This window comes from Microplitis demolitor, chromosome 3 (genome assembly GCF_026212275.2).
Source record: "Microplitis demolitor isolate Queensland-Clemson2020A chromosome 3, iyMicDemo2.1a, whole genome shotgun sequence".
Lineage (NCBI taxonomy): Eukaryota > Metazoa > Arthropoda > Insecta > Hymenoptera > Braconidae > Microplitis > Microplitis demolitor.
This window is the reverse complement of record NC_068547.1, coordinates 24,174,358-24,188,941: the sequence shown is the minus strand read 5'-3', so window position 1 is coordinate 24,188,941 and position 14,584 is coordinate 24,174,358. Positions and strand designations below refer to the sequence as shown.

At 28.4% G+C, this 14,584-nt stretch overlaps 4 protein-coding genes across 8 annotated transcripts; 3 read left to right on the top strand and 1 right to left on the bottom strand.

Annotated features, from left to right (window-relative positions):
- Positions 1 to 434: 434 nt before the first annotated feature.
- LOC103579242 (integrin beta-PS) lies at positions 435 to 5,882 on the bottom strand. The gene is made up of 6 exons (XM_014442901.2): positions 5,542 to 5,882; positions 4,564 to 4,739; positions 2,904 to 4,484; positions 2,628 to 2,828; positions 1,995 to 2,495; positions 435 to 1,923 (listed from the first exon to the last, which is right to left on the bottom strand). Exons 2-6 carry the CDS (start codon positions 4,735 to 4,737, stop codon positions 1,858 to 1,860), a joined length of 2,523 nt encoding a protein of 840 aa, XP_014298387.1. The 5' UTR covers positions 4,738 to 4,739; positions 5,542 to 5,882; the 3' UTR covers positions 435 to 1,857.
- Positions 5,883 to 6,334: 452 nt separating this feature from the next.
- Positions 6,335 to 7,310, top strand: LOC106693045 (death-associated protein 1). 2 transcript variants are annotated; one of them, XM_008560596.3, is made up of 4 exons: positions 6,335 to 6,509; positions 6,609 to 6,665; positions 6,723 to 6,822; positions 6,908 to 7,310. In XM_008560596.3, exons 2-4 carry the CDS (start codon positions 6,617 to 6,619, stop codon positions 7,065 to 7,067), a joined length of 309 nt encoding a protein of 102 aa, XP_008558818.1. In that variant the 5' UTR covers positions 6,335 to 6,509; positions 6,609 to 6,616; the 3' UTR covers positions 7,068 to 7,310. The 2 variants fall into 2 exon arrangements, with proteins under 2 accessions (XP_008558818.1, XP_008558817.1); XM_008560595.3 differs by having other exon boundaries at positions 6,337 to 6,527.
- A 93-nt stretch (positions 7,311 to 7,403) lies between these two features.
- Positions 7,404 to 11,387, top strand: LOC103579241 (extracellular signal-regulated kinase 2). Of its 4 annotated transcripts, none has more exons than XM_053737184.1 (9): positions 7,404 to 8,135; positions 8,428 to 8,647; positions 8,720 to 8,850; positions 8,957 to 9,272; positions 9,351 to 9,543; positions 9,623 to 9,763; positions 9,859 to 10,010; positions 10,071 to 10,276; positions 10,636 to 11,387. In XM_053737184.1, exons 1-9 carry the CDS (start codon positions 8,046 to 8,048, stop codon positions 11,254 to 11,256), a joined length of 2,070 nt encoding a protein of 689 aa, XP_053593159.1. In that variant the 5' UTR covers positions 7,404 to 8,045; the 3' UTR covers positions 11,257 to 11,387. The 4 variants fall into 4 exon arrangements, with proteins under 4 accessions (XP_053593159.1, XP_053593158.1, XP_053593160.1 ...); XM_053737183.1 differs by having other exon boundaries at positions 9,856 to 10,010; XM_053737185.1 differs by having other exon boundaries at positions 9,835 to 10,010; positions 10,134 to 10,276.
- A 743-nt stretch (positions 11,388 to 12,130) lies between these two features.
- On the top strand, positions 12,131 to 14,184 carry LOC103579254 (protein phosphatase 1 regulatory subunit 42-like). The gene is made up of 5 exons (XM_053737442.1): positions 12,131 to 12,271; positions 12,336 to 12,641; positions 12,729 to 12,957; positions 13,022 to 13,147; positions 13,820 to 14,184. Exons 1-5 carry the CDS (start codon positions 12,131 to 12,133, stop codon positions 14,182 to 14,184), a joined length of 1,167 nt encoding a protein of 388 aa, XP_053593417.1.
- The last annotated feature ends 400 nt before the right edge of the window (positions 14,185 to 14,584 follow it).

Sequence of the window (14,584 nt, the reverse complement as noted above, 5' to 3'; positions counted from 1 at the left end):
TAATTAATCATTAAATGATATGATAGTACACGAGACGTAAACATCAGGCGATTAAATATACATACATATATTGAGAGCGTATTTTAAATATGAGTTAATGAATTGTATATGTACATAGTATAAATATTTTTCATCAATTCATTGATAGGTTGTTAAAACTTATTTGGCTATCGCTCCAATTTTTGGCATTAGGTCATCTTACTAAATCGCTTTATGGCCTTTCACTTTACCTTGACCTCAATCCAAACTTATTTTTCCCTCTCTATTTATTTATTATTTTTTTTTTTAATCTCCACTATATTATGAATTAATTAATAAGATGTTGGTAAAGATTACAGTTAATTAAAAATGTATTTTGCTTAATTAACTACTAAGTCTAATTGTAATGACAAAGATAATTCAATTGTTAAAAATTTATTTATTACACATTTTTGACATCCACGCACTCTTAAACATTTTAGATAATTATTCAGTCATTTCATATTTATCATACAATACTTTTTTTTTTTTTTTTTTTTTTTTTTTTTTTTTTAAATTAATTAAACAACGTATGGTACCTTGATTGGTCATCAAGTTCCTTTAAATAGATATCTTGGCTTCCGCTACGAATACTCGCAACAATTACATATAGTACATTAGAAAAAAAAAAATGTTAAAAAAGAAACCAACGATATATTTTTTTCAACTGTGCTGAATCATCTTTTTCGTACAAAAACAACATATTTATTATGTATTTCTTCAATCTCTTTAATTATAAATTATGTTAATTAATATACAGATTTATATATTTTATAATTTCATCATAACTTTAATTAATATTTTAGCTGTATAATTGCAACAAAATAAATTTACATTTATACGTATCAATAGATGAGGTTTTACAAAACAGTTAACGATATGTCGGCACAGAGAATTACGTTATTGTATATATGTTTTATAGTTATAAACAGTAGTTAAGATCGTTATATAAATATTGAAAATAAAATAAAATAATAATTAATAAACTTACAATTAATAATTCAATAAAATATATAAAAATAAATTTTAAAAAATGCAATTCACTATGGCAATTCAATACAAAATTGTGTACATTATTTTATTTATTTTTTTCTTTACTAAGTATTATTATTATTATTATTATTATTATTGTTAGTCATACTTATAAAAAAATTAAGTAATTTAATAATTATAATTAAAAATAAGAAAAGATAAAGAAATTCGATAAAAGTCACTTTGGCCTTGTTTATAAAATTTAATCATACACTGGGAGACAGATTTTTAAATTTCGACAAATAAATTTTAAAAAAGTTACTTTTCATAATTTAAATAATTTAAAATGCTAAGTATAATTGTAATGAGTGTTTAAAATTCATAAATATTTTAGATTATTACAGCATCATTACTTATTTGATCACTCTATATGTATATATAGAAAAGGCACTTTAATAAAAATAAAAAGGAAAAATTTAAATCACGTTTAAATAATCCAATAGGGAGCTATTTAATTACATTATCATAATGTATTAAATTTATTCACTAATATTTAAAAAAAAAAATTAAAATGATAAAAATAAATAAAAAAAGACAAGTTAGATATTTTACTGGACGTTCTCTTTACATGTTGTCATTATTCACACCCGCTTTCGTCGTAGTTTAACTATTATATTATATGGCAGTATTGCAATAACACGACGAATAATAGAAAATAAAAATTTTAATATTTACCGAATTTTTTTTTTATACTAATGTAATAAACTAAAAAAAAAATGAATAGTTTAAAAAACATTATTCTTTTACATAAAGTTGGAAGTAACAAATTTTGTTAAAAAAAATTTTTAAGTTGGTCGTTGTCCTTTTTTACTTGCCAGCATAAGTAGGATTTTTAAATGTGGATGTTGCTTGTTTATAAATTGGGTTTTCTCCCTATAAAAAAAAATGTATTTATAAATAATTAAAATTATTAAGATTTAATAGTAATAAACAAAATAAATTACCGTATCCCATTTAGCCATCATTCGTTCTTTTTCGAATTTCGCAAACTCTCTTCGATCGTGAATTGTCGTTAAAAGTTTCCAGAGCAATAAAAATGCTAAACCAATAAGAACGATAGCCGCTATTACTCCAAGTACTATTCCCAGGACGTAAACCGGAGAAGGACATTCTCGTTCAGCTTGAGCTTTCACTTTCAGACAGTTTTGTCCATCATAATAGTATACAAAATTGTATTTACAATCGTACTCATCAGTTCCATAACACGGGACTTCATCATTGTCGACATCGACTATTACAGCTTCGACAGGCTCAGGTACAAACTCTGTGCAAACTCTGGCACACTCTTCCTCAGTTAAATTTCCAGTTTTGTACATTTGACACTGAACACAAGGTTTTAATTCTTCGCAACGACTTGGACAAGTTGGACATTTGTTACAGTGCTTACCAGAGTATCGTATATTACCCTCCTCATGGCATTCACATTCACCACAAACACAATCACCCTGTTGATACAATACACACATATAACAAAATAATAATAATAATAATAATAATAATAATAATAATAATAATAATAATAATAATAATAATAATAATAATAATAAAGACAAGGTTATAAATTTATTAGTACTTACATGACCAGAACATAAAAGGCCGTTGATAGTACCTGGAGCGATACAGGTATCATTGGAAGATCGACATTTACAGCTTGGACCAGTCCAACCTGCATTACAAACACACTGTCCACATTGGCATGTACCGTGATTCGAACAAAGATGTCCTTCATCACGATCACATGAAAAGTTATCGCATTCACAAAAATGACCTGAAATAATCTGAGAAAAAATAATAATAATGATTAATAAAATAATTAAATTAATAGTGATATAAATAATAAATTAATGAATTACTTCTTCAGGATTTTCACGTTCTTCGCATTCACATTGACCGCATGCACATGTCCCACGGCCGGAACAGTCTACCAGAGATGTATTGTCCGGTCGACAGGATTGGAAATTACGATCAAATCCAGTTATTTCCTGGTGTGAACTGCATTCACAATGTTTGCCGAAGAATCCATCATAGCATTCACAAACACCACATTTTAATGTGCCTACACCATTACATTCTGGTGATTTAGGCTCATACATTGGACCCTCATGTTCACATTCACAATCACAAAGCATTTCTAAATTAACAGTCAACGTTTCATTTATTCCAACGGGATATATATCGAATTTTTGTTTCCATTCAGAGCGATTTGTAGGGCAACTTGTTACCTCTATTTCCGCTATGAATTCAACTTTTGTTCCGACCTTTAATCCATCACATTTTGACGTTTCTATTGGAGGTCCGTCATTTAAACAACTCGAAAGATATCTAACTTTAATAACACTACTAGCAGTATCTTTCATTTCAACAGAACTTGATATTTTATCATACTGTTCTCTTATCAATTCAACAATATTACTCGAGTCATTGGAAAGTTTACCAGCAAATGAACCCTCAACATGTTTTGTTAATCTTTTATAGACACTTATCTGTTCCTCAGTAACTGCCCAAATAATATTTATAGCATTTTGTTTAACTTTTAAATTAACTTGAGATATACTCGGATAGTCTTGTACTGATGAATGAGTATAAAGCCCAGTATGGTCAAGATGACACATACCGTCATTTGGCCGTATAATACCACCTAATTTACCGTCACCGGCATAGTGAAATCCAGCGTCTGTTGAAAATACCAACAGCCTTCGAGCTTTTTCACGCCAACCAATTTCACGTCTACACACAATAGCCTGCATGATAGCATCAAAACCACCCTCAGGAGCATCCAAATTACCAGAGACGGATGCGTTACTCACCAAGCTGGCAAATGCACTGGTATCAGTTGACAATCTCATAACATTTTTGTAACCATAAGGTGCCGCACATCCATCGCATGGCTCAATAAGTGCTTTCGGCAATGTACTGACATATGGCATAACAACTTTATCAACAAAACTACCAAATCCTAAACGGAAGTTACTTGTTATTTTACTCATACTCTCAACAAGAAGCTGTCCTAAATCCGATAATTTTTGTTTATCATCTTCCATAGATTTACTCAAGTCCATAAGATAATAAAGATCAACTGGATAATCTTCAGCTTGTGAATAAGCAAAGGACATTCTGTGTGCTTCATTTATTCGAAGTTTTAAATTAACTTCTTGAGGCCATATTTGAACAGCTTCCTGTCTACTTGAACTGCTGCTACTGCTACTGCTACTCCAAGATGATGAACTGCTTGATGATGATGACGATGAAGAGGAAGAAATAGATGAACCAATAAATCCAGAGCTTTCACCACCAGCAATAAATCCACCCTTGGTTAAATTCCGATGTCTTACCATACTAAATACATTATCAGGATTCCATGTAAATTCTTCCGGACATGTTGCAAATATTTTAGTATTTATATTTGGTAGAAAGCAACGTTTTTCATTGAATTTCTGTAAAAAAGAAAAAAACAAGTAAATAAACAAGCATACATAAAATAATAATAGTTTAAAGGAAATAACTGAGACTTACTGGTGCTGCACACCAAGCACAATGAGGCGTTTGTATACAGTCATGACAAGTTTGTTTGCTAATACATGGATTCATTCCTGTCAATCTTTCAGGCGGAGGAAGAGTAGCTGCGATTTCAGTGATACATATCGCCAAAGATATAGCAATCACTGTCTTGTATATTATATCCATCATTACTGTAATAAATAATTATATTAAAAAAAAATCATTATATAGACATAATTTTATACCCTCATATGTGTCAGATAATATAAATTAAAATTAAAACGGGACAGCAGCGCGACATACTTATGTTTACTGAGTCAAATCTATTATTAAGACACTGACTCAGTACTTGGCAGAGTAATATTTAACACACAAGATGATGCTTTCCTTGCATTAAGAGTCATATATTAATACTATTATTATTATTATTATTATTATTATTATTATTAACAATTTATAAATTTTTTTTCATGAATAACAATCGTGAGGATTTTAATATTTTATAAACATAGTTTGTGTCCAGAGCAATTAAAATATTTTGCCATTTTTTTTTTTTTTCCGATATTAAATGAATTAAAAAACAGTTGCAGCAAAAAGTATTTATTAACACGGTGTTGAATTTCTGACAGAGAAAAAAGTTAAACTAAAGTGTGAGAAGTTTAGGTGCGGTTAAAACCAGCTCTCCCACGCTTCCTTCCGACCGATGTTCCCCACATTACTCAACACCCTCACAGTAATCAAACAAATTAAAACGAAATGAATTAAAAAATTAAAAAAAAAAAAAAACTGTCCTTTTATGGCTCGATTTTGATGATATCTCAATGAACTGAAAAATTAATAAAAAAGGAAACACCCTTGTGACACTAGTTGCTATTCCAAGTATTGTGGTGTTGTCATAATTTATATGATGATAAATCAATTAAAATAAAATAATATTTAAATTATAATTTGCAGATATTTATTGGTAGTAATTGCAACTAAATAAATGCTTACTTTTTAAAATTATATCTTCTATTCCGTATTATTGTTGATTTTATACAGCATTACAAATATATATCTATCGTTTTATTTTTTTCTTATTAACTGGATTACCATAAAAGGTAACCCTTACAATTCTGAGGAACTAGCTTCCTAAACTTGTATCACACACAATCCACTACACACCACAGCTTGGATCTGCTCGGATCACTCTCATGAATGCTCATGAACTTTCAGATCAACTGAGATCAACAACTCCAACAAACTCTTGCTTACTCTTGCTGCTGCTGCGCTACGCTACAACTTATTTTCTTTCTTCTCTCTCTTTCTCTCTCCTTCCCACTTTGCCGCTCTTCAAATCTACTATATTTTCTGCTATTCTACTGAGTGCAAGTGATACTGTAGCGCTCTGTAAATGTGTAAATTGCAAAAGAACTACCTGTCATGTAGGTGACAGCACCTGTCAATTCAATTTTGTTTGCAAAACCGCGCCAAAATACAAGCATATTTTTTTCTTCATTTTATATATTTTTATCAAAAAATATAAGTTTGTATAATAAATAAAAAAACAAAATAAAAAAGCAATAAAGCAGAGCGCTGGTGGCAATATTTTGAACGATAGGTAATTGTATTAATAAAACTGTGTACACATGTGTAATATTAAAAAAACACTTAAAAATTCAGCACATGTATGTATATATATGTAATATATATATATATATATATATATATATATATATATATATATATATATATACGGTACGAAACACATGAATATAAACTCTATAATGGCATGAGTTTGTGTATGTAAATACTTACATCACTACATACTGAATACTGAACACGGATATATAACATAAAACAGAAAACACAATACAGAACACATTACGCAGTAGACATATAAATATATAAATACGTCGTATATTCTTTACAGTGCGTCACTTTAGTTCACGGTTAACAAAAATTACCAATCAGTTTTGAAAGTACGTCTACTTCCAACGGTAACATATTGTTCCATTGTTAAATCATTTACCGTATTACTATTATTATTATTAATTTTTTTTCTTTGTATTTTACATCAGCTTTAACAATGTCAAGTCCAGATGAATGCAAATTAAAAGCTGGACATCCACCAGCAGGTTAGTAATTAATATAATTATACTAATTATTGTTACTTATTGATAACATGATTTCAGTGAAAGCTGGCGGCATGAGAATAACTCAGCATAAAACACCACGAGAAGAACGTGAGGCTAAACCCAGCAAAGATTCCATTGAAAGTAAACCATCAAGCAGGTCATAGATTTTACATTGTTTACTTTGGTTATTTATTTTTTTTTTTTTAATAATAATTGAGTTTTTTTTTGTTTTTTGTATGTAGCCCTCCTAAAACAATAATGATAAGTGGTGCTCCTTCAAGAGGTAACGCCGATTTTCCTCCAGAAGCTGTTCAGCATTTTCATGAAAAACCAACTTCATCTCATGATTCCAGACCAGCTCATTCTACTAGACCCATTGTTATTCAACAGCCCAGGAAGTAAATTATATTGAATATATATAAATTTATCTCTTAAGTTTTGTTAAAACTTATACACTTTAAAACAGGTTGATAAAAAAATACTTAAATGCATTTTATAATGTTATTTGTTAAAAAGTGTCATATTACATTATAATAATGTGTGATACTAAAATTATAATTACTCTTAAATGTTACTACGATTGATATTTTTCATTTTGTAAAAAATTATTTATATGAGTATAATTATATTTTATGTATTTTATTACTCTACTTTTTCCATAATTACATTCATTACTTTTGTTAGTATTCTCAAGAAAAAAAAAACAGCATACTTTTGAATACAAATAATAATATTTTTGTGGGACCATAATTTTTATTATTTTTTCTTTCTTTAAATATCAATATTTTTTTTATTTTTCCATTATGTATTATTATTAATTATTCAGTTATTCTTTTGTTTATTCTTCGGATTGGATATATATTTAATATAAGAAATAATAATTATAATTTGTATTTGGCATAGAAAATATATAAAAGTATATAAAAAAAAGTTAAGGACTAAAAAGTTATTGACTTTGATTGTGTTGCTTTAAATATAAATTCACTAATACAATAACAAAAAAAAAACACGAATGTATTTGTATATGGTTATAAAAGGAAATGACGACACATATTACCGCGAGAACGAGTGTATTCTTTTGCCTAGCAACCAGAAATGTATTAAGTATAAACATAACGAGTCGTCGATGTGTCAAATGTGCCCGTCGAAAAAAAATAAGCAATTCAATGTTTATCAATTTTTTAATCCACACTATTCATATAAATGTACTTAAAGTATTAATATAATAAAATTTTGAGTGTTTGTGTGTTTATAAGAAATAACAAACAGCTGTCGAGCCGGGTCAACACCCGGTACTTATCAGTTATTTGAATTTGGTAAACCTCCGGCAGCGAAATATTCTTGGATTATAATCAGAATTTATAATTTATCAATATCAAGATGTCAGGAAAAAATAATGGTGAAAAATTATCGGAAATAGACAGTCATGTCACCAAACATTATAATATCATCAAACGACTTGGCAAAGGGGTAATAATTTATTTTTATTTTTTAAATTTATCATATCATATGTGATAATTCGTACGACCTATAAAAATTAATTTAATCATTTTTTTTACAATATATATTTTATTGTCAGTAATAATCAATACATAATGTAGTCATGAGTGTGCATTTAAATATTTATGTAGTGCTTGGAGATATAGATAAAACAACTCTGCATCGTACGTTATCACATTACATGAAGATATATATATATACATAAAAATTAATTTTTGTTTTTATTGCCAAATATTAATAATACTAATAATTATTATGCCAGGCATATGGAATAGTGTGGAAAGCTATTGATAAAAAATCGAAAGAGACTGTAGCAGTTAAAAAAATATTTGATGCTTTTCGAAATCAAACTGATGCTCAGCGAACATTTCGTGAAATAATGTTTCTTTTGTCTTTCTCAAATCATGAAAACATAATTCAATTAATTGGACTTCATAAAGCTAACAATGATCGTGACATTTATCTTGTTTTTGAATTCATGGGTATACATTTATATTATAATTATTAAAAAATTGTTTATATTTTTACTGTCATTGGTATTTTATTTATTTTAGAGACTGATTTACATAATGTTATTAAAAGAGGAAATATTTTGAAAGATATTCATAAAGTTTTTATTATGTATCAGTTGTTTAAAGCAACAAAATATATTCATTCAGGGAATGTTATCCATCGGGATTTAAAAGTAAGCTATTTTACATATTTATAGAGTTACATTACTGTAGACTGTACATGCAACGATACAATCAAAAAATTAATATTGTGATAAAAATAAAATATATATTTTTTAGCCCTCAAATATACTTCTTAATGCTCAATGCCATTGTAAAATAGCAGACTTTGGGCTGGCTAGATCAGTCACGCAAATCGGCGAAGGAGACGGAGAAACTGGTAGCGATCCTACTTTGACTGATTACGTTGCGACAAGATGGTATCGAGCTCCAGAAATATTGATAGCTTCTAAAAAATACACAAAGGGAATAGACATGTGGTCGTTAGGTTGTATTTTAGGCGAAATGTTACTTGAAAAGCCTCTTTTTCCAGGATCTTCGACGATCAATCAGGTCGAAAGAATAATGGCAACTTTGCCACCCCCTACACCACAAGGTTTTACTCCGAAATTCAATAAATACTGATATTCATTAATTTTATTTAAATTATTTATAAATAAGTATATTTTTATAGATATTATTTCTGTAAGCGCTGGATATGGATCAAATTTGTTGGAAAAAATTCCTAATATATCACGGCGTACTTTACAACAAATTTTTATTGGTGTACCTGCAAAAGCATTAGATTTAATTGAAAGACTCATAGTATTTAATCCTAATCACAGATTGACTGCCGTTGAAGCACTGGAACATCCTTACGTTGCTGAGTAAATAATTATTGTAATAACGTATTTTATAGTATTATTAAAAATAAAATTTATCAATTTTTTATATTTTAATTTATAGTTTTCATCATCGAGCTCATGAACCTGAGCGTGGTACTAACGTTATACCTCCATTGCGTGACGACGTTCAGCTGAGAGTTGAAGATTATCGCAATAAACTTTACGCTATGATGGATGAAAAACATCGTAAACACAAAAATATGTAAGAATAATTACAATCGTCTGATGGATAAATATTTTTTTTTTTTTTTTTGTTATATTTATTTTTCATAGGATAAAATACAAATTTTGTAGTAGGTCTAAGCCTAGAATTCGACGGATTTCGGAACATATAAGAAAGGACACAGGGCAAGGTGACGCTGTTGCGAAAAAAAATTTTGAATTTTTTAGTAATGACCTACGAAAAGAGCGTGAATTCAATGAGTCATTTAAAAAATCACACAATCCCGGTAAGTTTTTTTCTTTCATAATTTATTTATGAGAAACTTTCTATTAAAAAATGATTACAGGAAATAAAAGTAACATATCCCAATACGCTCACAATTTGATAAATGGAAATTTTCCAATTATAGCACCTAGTCACACTAAAAGTTGTCAATTTGTCAGTCACCACCAACAGAATCATAATCATAATCACCATCATCATCAACAGCAGCAGCAACAATCATCTCTGACAAAATCTCAGCGTTCTGTACAATCGGATCAAATGACTGGAGTAAGTTAATTTTTATTGTTTTTATTGTTTTTTTTTTTTTTTTTTTTTTTTTTTCTAATAATAGCAGGGTGTATATATAAATCACCAAAATTGTATCATTACAGGCTACTTGCCATATGGGATATATTTAGGTACTGTAAACTTTTCGAAATACACAAAAGTGCCATTCATATTATTAATAATATTTTAATAATTTATTCGGTTTAGTTGATTCATTAATTGTTACCAACTGCAAACAATTATTGTTTTTATCTTGCTAGTTGTAGAATATGTTGATATTCTAAATCAAAAAATAAAATAAATTATAAATTACACAATGGAATTAAGATAAAATGATAAATATTTATTTATTTTTTCAGTATGGCGTCACTAATAAATCGAATAACATATCATCGATAAATCAGCCAACGAAATTACGACGTGGCACTAAATCACAAGGGCTTAATAATAACATTAATAAATACTCAACAATAATAAATGGCAGTAATGCTCCATCAAGATATTCATTAGCTAAACATGCTAACAATCAGGATAGTCCAACAAGTAGCATTAATTCTGTTAATAACTATCTCACTAAAATTCCAAACAATATTACTAAACATTTTGCCGTGGGTACTGGTAGTAATGACCCAACCGATAATAATAACTCATTGGAAAGTCAAGTGATACTTAATTATTTAAATCAAACGATACCTTTAAGAACAACGGCAATAAGTGCAATAAACGGCAACAACCGGACTTCAGTAGTTAATAATAACAATGTAATTAATCGTCATCGGAATGATAATAATATCAACGAAACAATCAGTGGATATAAAATTACGCGTAGTCAAACTCTAAAAAACAATCTTAAACACACTGGCGTACAAAAACAATCAAATATAAGAAATTTACGATCTATCAACAATTATAATCAAAATCACGGTGTAATTACAGCTTCTGCGTACAGCGATTTGAAAAATGGATCTGTAAAGTGGTAAAACTAATCCACACCAATGTCATCTGATGCTCATTTTAATATTAGCTCGACAACAGAGATACTAACAATAATTGTTTGATAAATTTTTTGTAAATAGACATTTTTTAATTAAATGCTCACTGTGTGCGGTGTTACTACTTTTCATCTACATAATTCAGACATAATAATAATAATAATAATAACACTCTAGTCACAGATAAATTATCCAAATCCTGCCAAATGTTCGGATTCTCTCAGACTGAAATTTAATTATTTAATAATTTTAATAATTATCATAATTAAGAGCACGACGAATGACGTTAAAGTCTTCAATTATAATTTACATGATTATTGTTGTTATTATTATTATTATAATTAATTTATAATATATTTATATAGATCATCATCGCGTGTATTGCGATTTATTTGACTACACTGTGCCATAGAATCAAATACAATCTGTGCAATTAGATCACTTGATATTTAAGTGTGAAAAATTTTTTATAAGTCCTATTTTAAATCTACACACATATATAAATATATATATCTTTATTTATTACACTTATGTATATGTACAAGATTTTAATAAAAAAAAAAAAAAAGGTATATTTATGGAATCAGTAATAATTATATGAATGTAGTAATTAATTTTAATGATATAGAGTTTTGATTTTTCAATTTCGAAAAGTAAGTATCAAAATTTAGTTATTCAGTTGTTTAACAAAAAAAAACACCGTCACGGCTTTTTTTAAAATTTTTTTTAATGTAGAGTTTGTGTCTATATATATATGATACAAAACAAAATATATGACCGGTTTGTTTGATCAATAATAATTTAGTCATTTAGTTGTCAAATAATTTCTGGCTCCAACAAATAAAATAATTGCAAGTAAACAATGGTGCTGTTAACGACGAATTACATTGAAAAAGAATGTGTTCGGACACAATCCTTGAAATCTCTTACTAAAAAAATTTCAAAAAATAATTTCCGTACAATCACTCATCTTTATATGAATGGAAAATTTGTTGACGCTATCGTAAGTTTGTATAGTAAGCAAATAAATAATTTAAAAGAAGAATTAAAATAAATAATAATTTTAGGGAAATCTTTCAGGATGTAAAAACCTGAGAGTCATATATTTGCAAAATAACTCTATTTCGAAAATTGAAAATCTTCAATTCACTGTAAATTTAACCCACTTATATCTTCAACACAACAATATAAAAAAAATAGAAAACTTAGATAATTTACACAATTTAAAAATTTTATTTATCGGCTACAACAATATTTGTGTTGTAGAACAAATGGAGAATTTAGAAAATTTATTTGAACTTCGTATCGAAAATCAACGACTTTCGAGAAGGGAATCAATAATTTTTGATCCAAGAAGTCTCTATACCCTATCAGTACACTGAAATTGATTTTACTATATTTTTGATAATAACTACGTATATTGATGAGCGTTACCTTTTGTCCGATTGCAGACTAATCAGTTAAGAATATTGGATGTAACTGGAAATAATTTGACCATTTTGGAACCCCTCAGCTGTTTATGTAATTTAGAAATTCTAATTGCAAGAAATAATCTTGTTAATGATATGCTTGACTTGATTGAAACAATGAAAGCATTGAAATCACTTACAGAACTACAATTGCAAGACAATCCCGTTACACATCACTTCAGATATCGAGAAAACGTTATTGCTAACAGCAGTTCACTAGGTAAATCAAAATTATTTATCTTATGAAAATATAATTATTCATAACATAATTGGTATTTTGGCAGCTACTTTGGATGGGAAAGCAATACCTCGAATTACCCGGAATTTTCTGACTAAATTTCAGAACGAGAAACAATTGCGATTGGCCCAACGGAAAATACATAAAATGAGTTTAAGTGACGATATTACAAGTAAGTATTGAACATATGTAGTACAAAATTTTTTCAAAAACACGACTCATAAAAGGATGCCACTGTGTACGTGCTGTCTGATTCCGATGCAGGAGGTCACTTTTTACTCTCAAAGAAAATTTCAGACCGCTAGATTGTTATTCGAACAATTCGGGAGAAATTGAGCCGCCGGATTCCCGATTTTTACGCATTTTCGCCACCTAGGGACCCCCTGGTTGACTTTTTTATGGAGAGTTAACTCATACTTTGCTTGATTTCGATTCAGGGGATCGAAATTTAGTTCCAAACCAATTTTTAGCCTTCTAGAGCCATAATTAGATTTTCTAGGTCGATTTTAGTGGCCGGAATCACGATTTTGACCCTTTTTTACTTTCTAGAGCACCTGTGCATGACTTCCTTGTTTATTCTTCGGTCATACTTTACATATTTTGGCTCATCGTTTCGACTCATATATTCTACTTGTAATAATTCTAAAAGCTTTCAAAATAAACTTTTTCTTTCATGTGTAGATATTAAATACATCAATTCATGTTCTTGATGACAATGGCAAACTTTATAATCATTTAAGGTTCTTTGATGAGATATTAGAGTCGCGAATCCCCATTTACAGTTGCTACAATCAGTTAATATCTTAATTTTATAATAACGATAATAATTAATAAAACGAAATAGCTTCTCTGAACTTACCACCGGCATTCGAACGATCTATATCACGAGCCATACTTCAACCTGGCCCTAAGTTATCAATCAGTGCAACATCGGCTATGGAAGTTAAGCCCCAAATCTATCCACCATGGACATCAAGTAAAATCATCTATTCTTTAATATATAATTGTATAGAGGAGAGAAATAAGCGACGTTTTTATATAATTATTTTATTCATAGCCCCCTCAATCGCTGGAAGAAAAGATAACCATTGTACTCCAAGACCTTTTTGGAAAGCTGTTAATCCTCGACAAAAACATGAACTTAATCATCTAAAATCTACGTACATAAATTCAGTAGTTATGTCATCATGTTTGAATAAAAAGTCATAGTAAATATGTAATGCTAATAATAAACAACATACATCGAATTGGTAAGGTTAAAAAAATATAATAAAAAAATACACACATGAGATTAAATATATACAAATGGAAAGAACAATTTAAACAAAGTTTGTCGAGCAAAAGTACTCGTTGCTTTAATCATCGTTTTTTTTTTTCATATATGTATATATACTGCATTATAAATTCACATTTTTATTATAATTGTAGTAGAGAACGCTGCAGAACAGGATGTATAACAATTCAATTATATAATATAATATATATGTATATATATATTTCGAATCAAATTGATGTACTTTATTATTTATTTTCAATATATATTTATATATATCTCTTAACAACTCTATAATTAACGTGTGTTTCTGTTATGGATATTAAATTTTTTTTT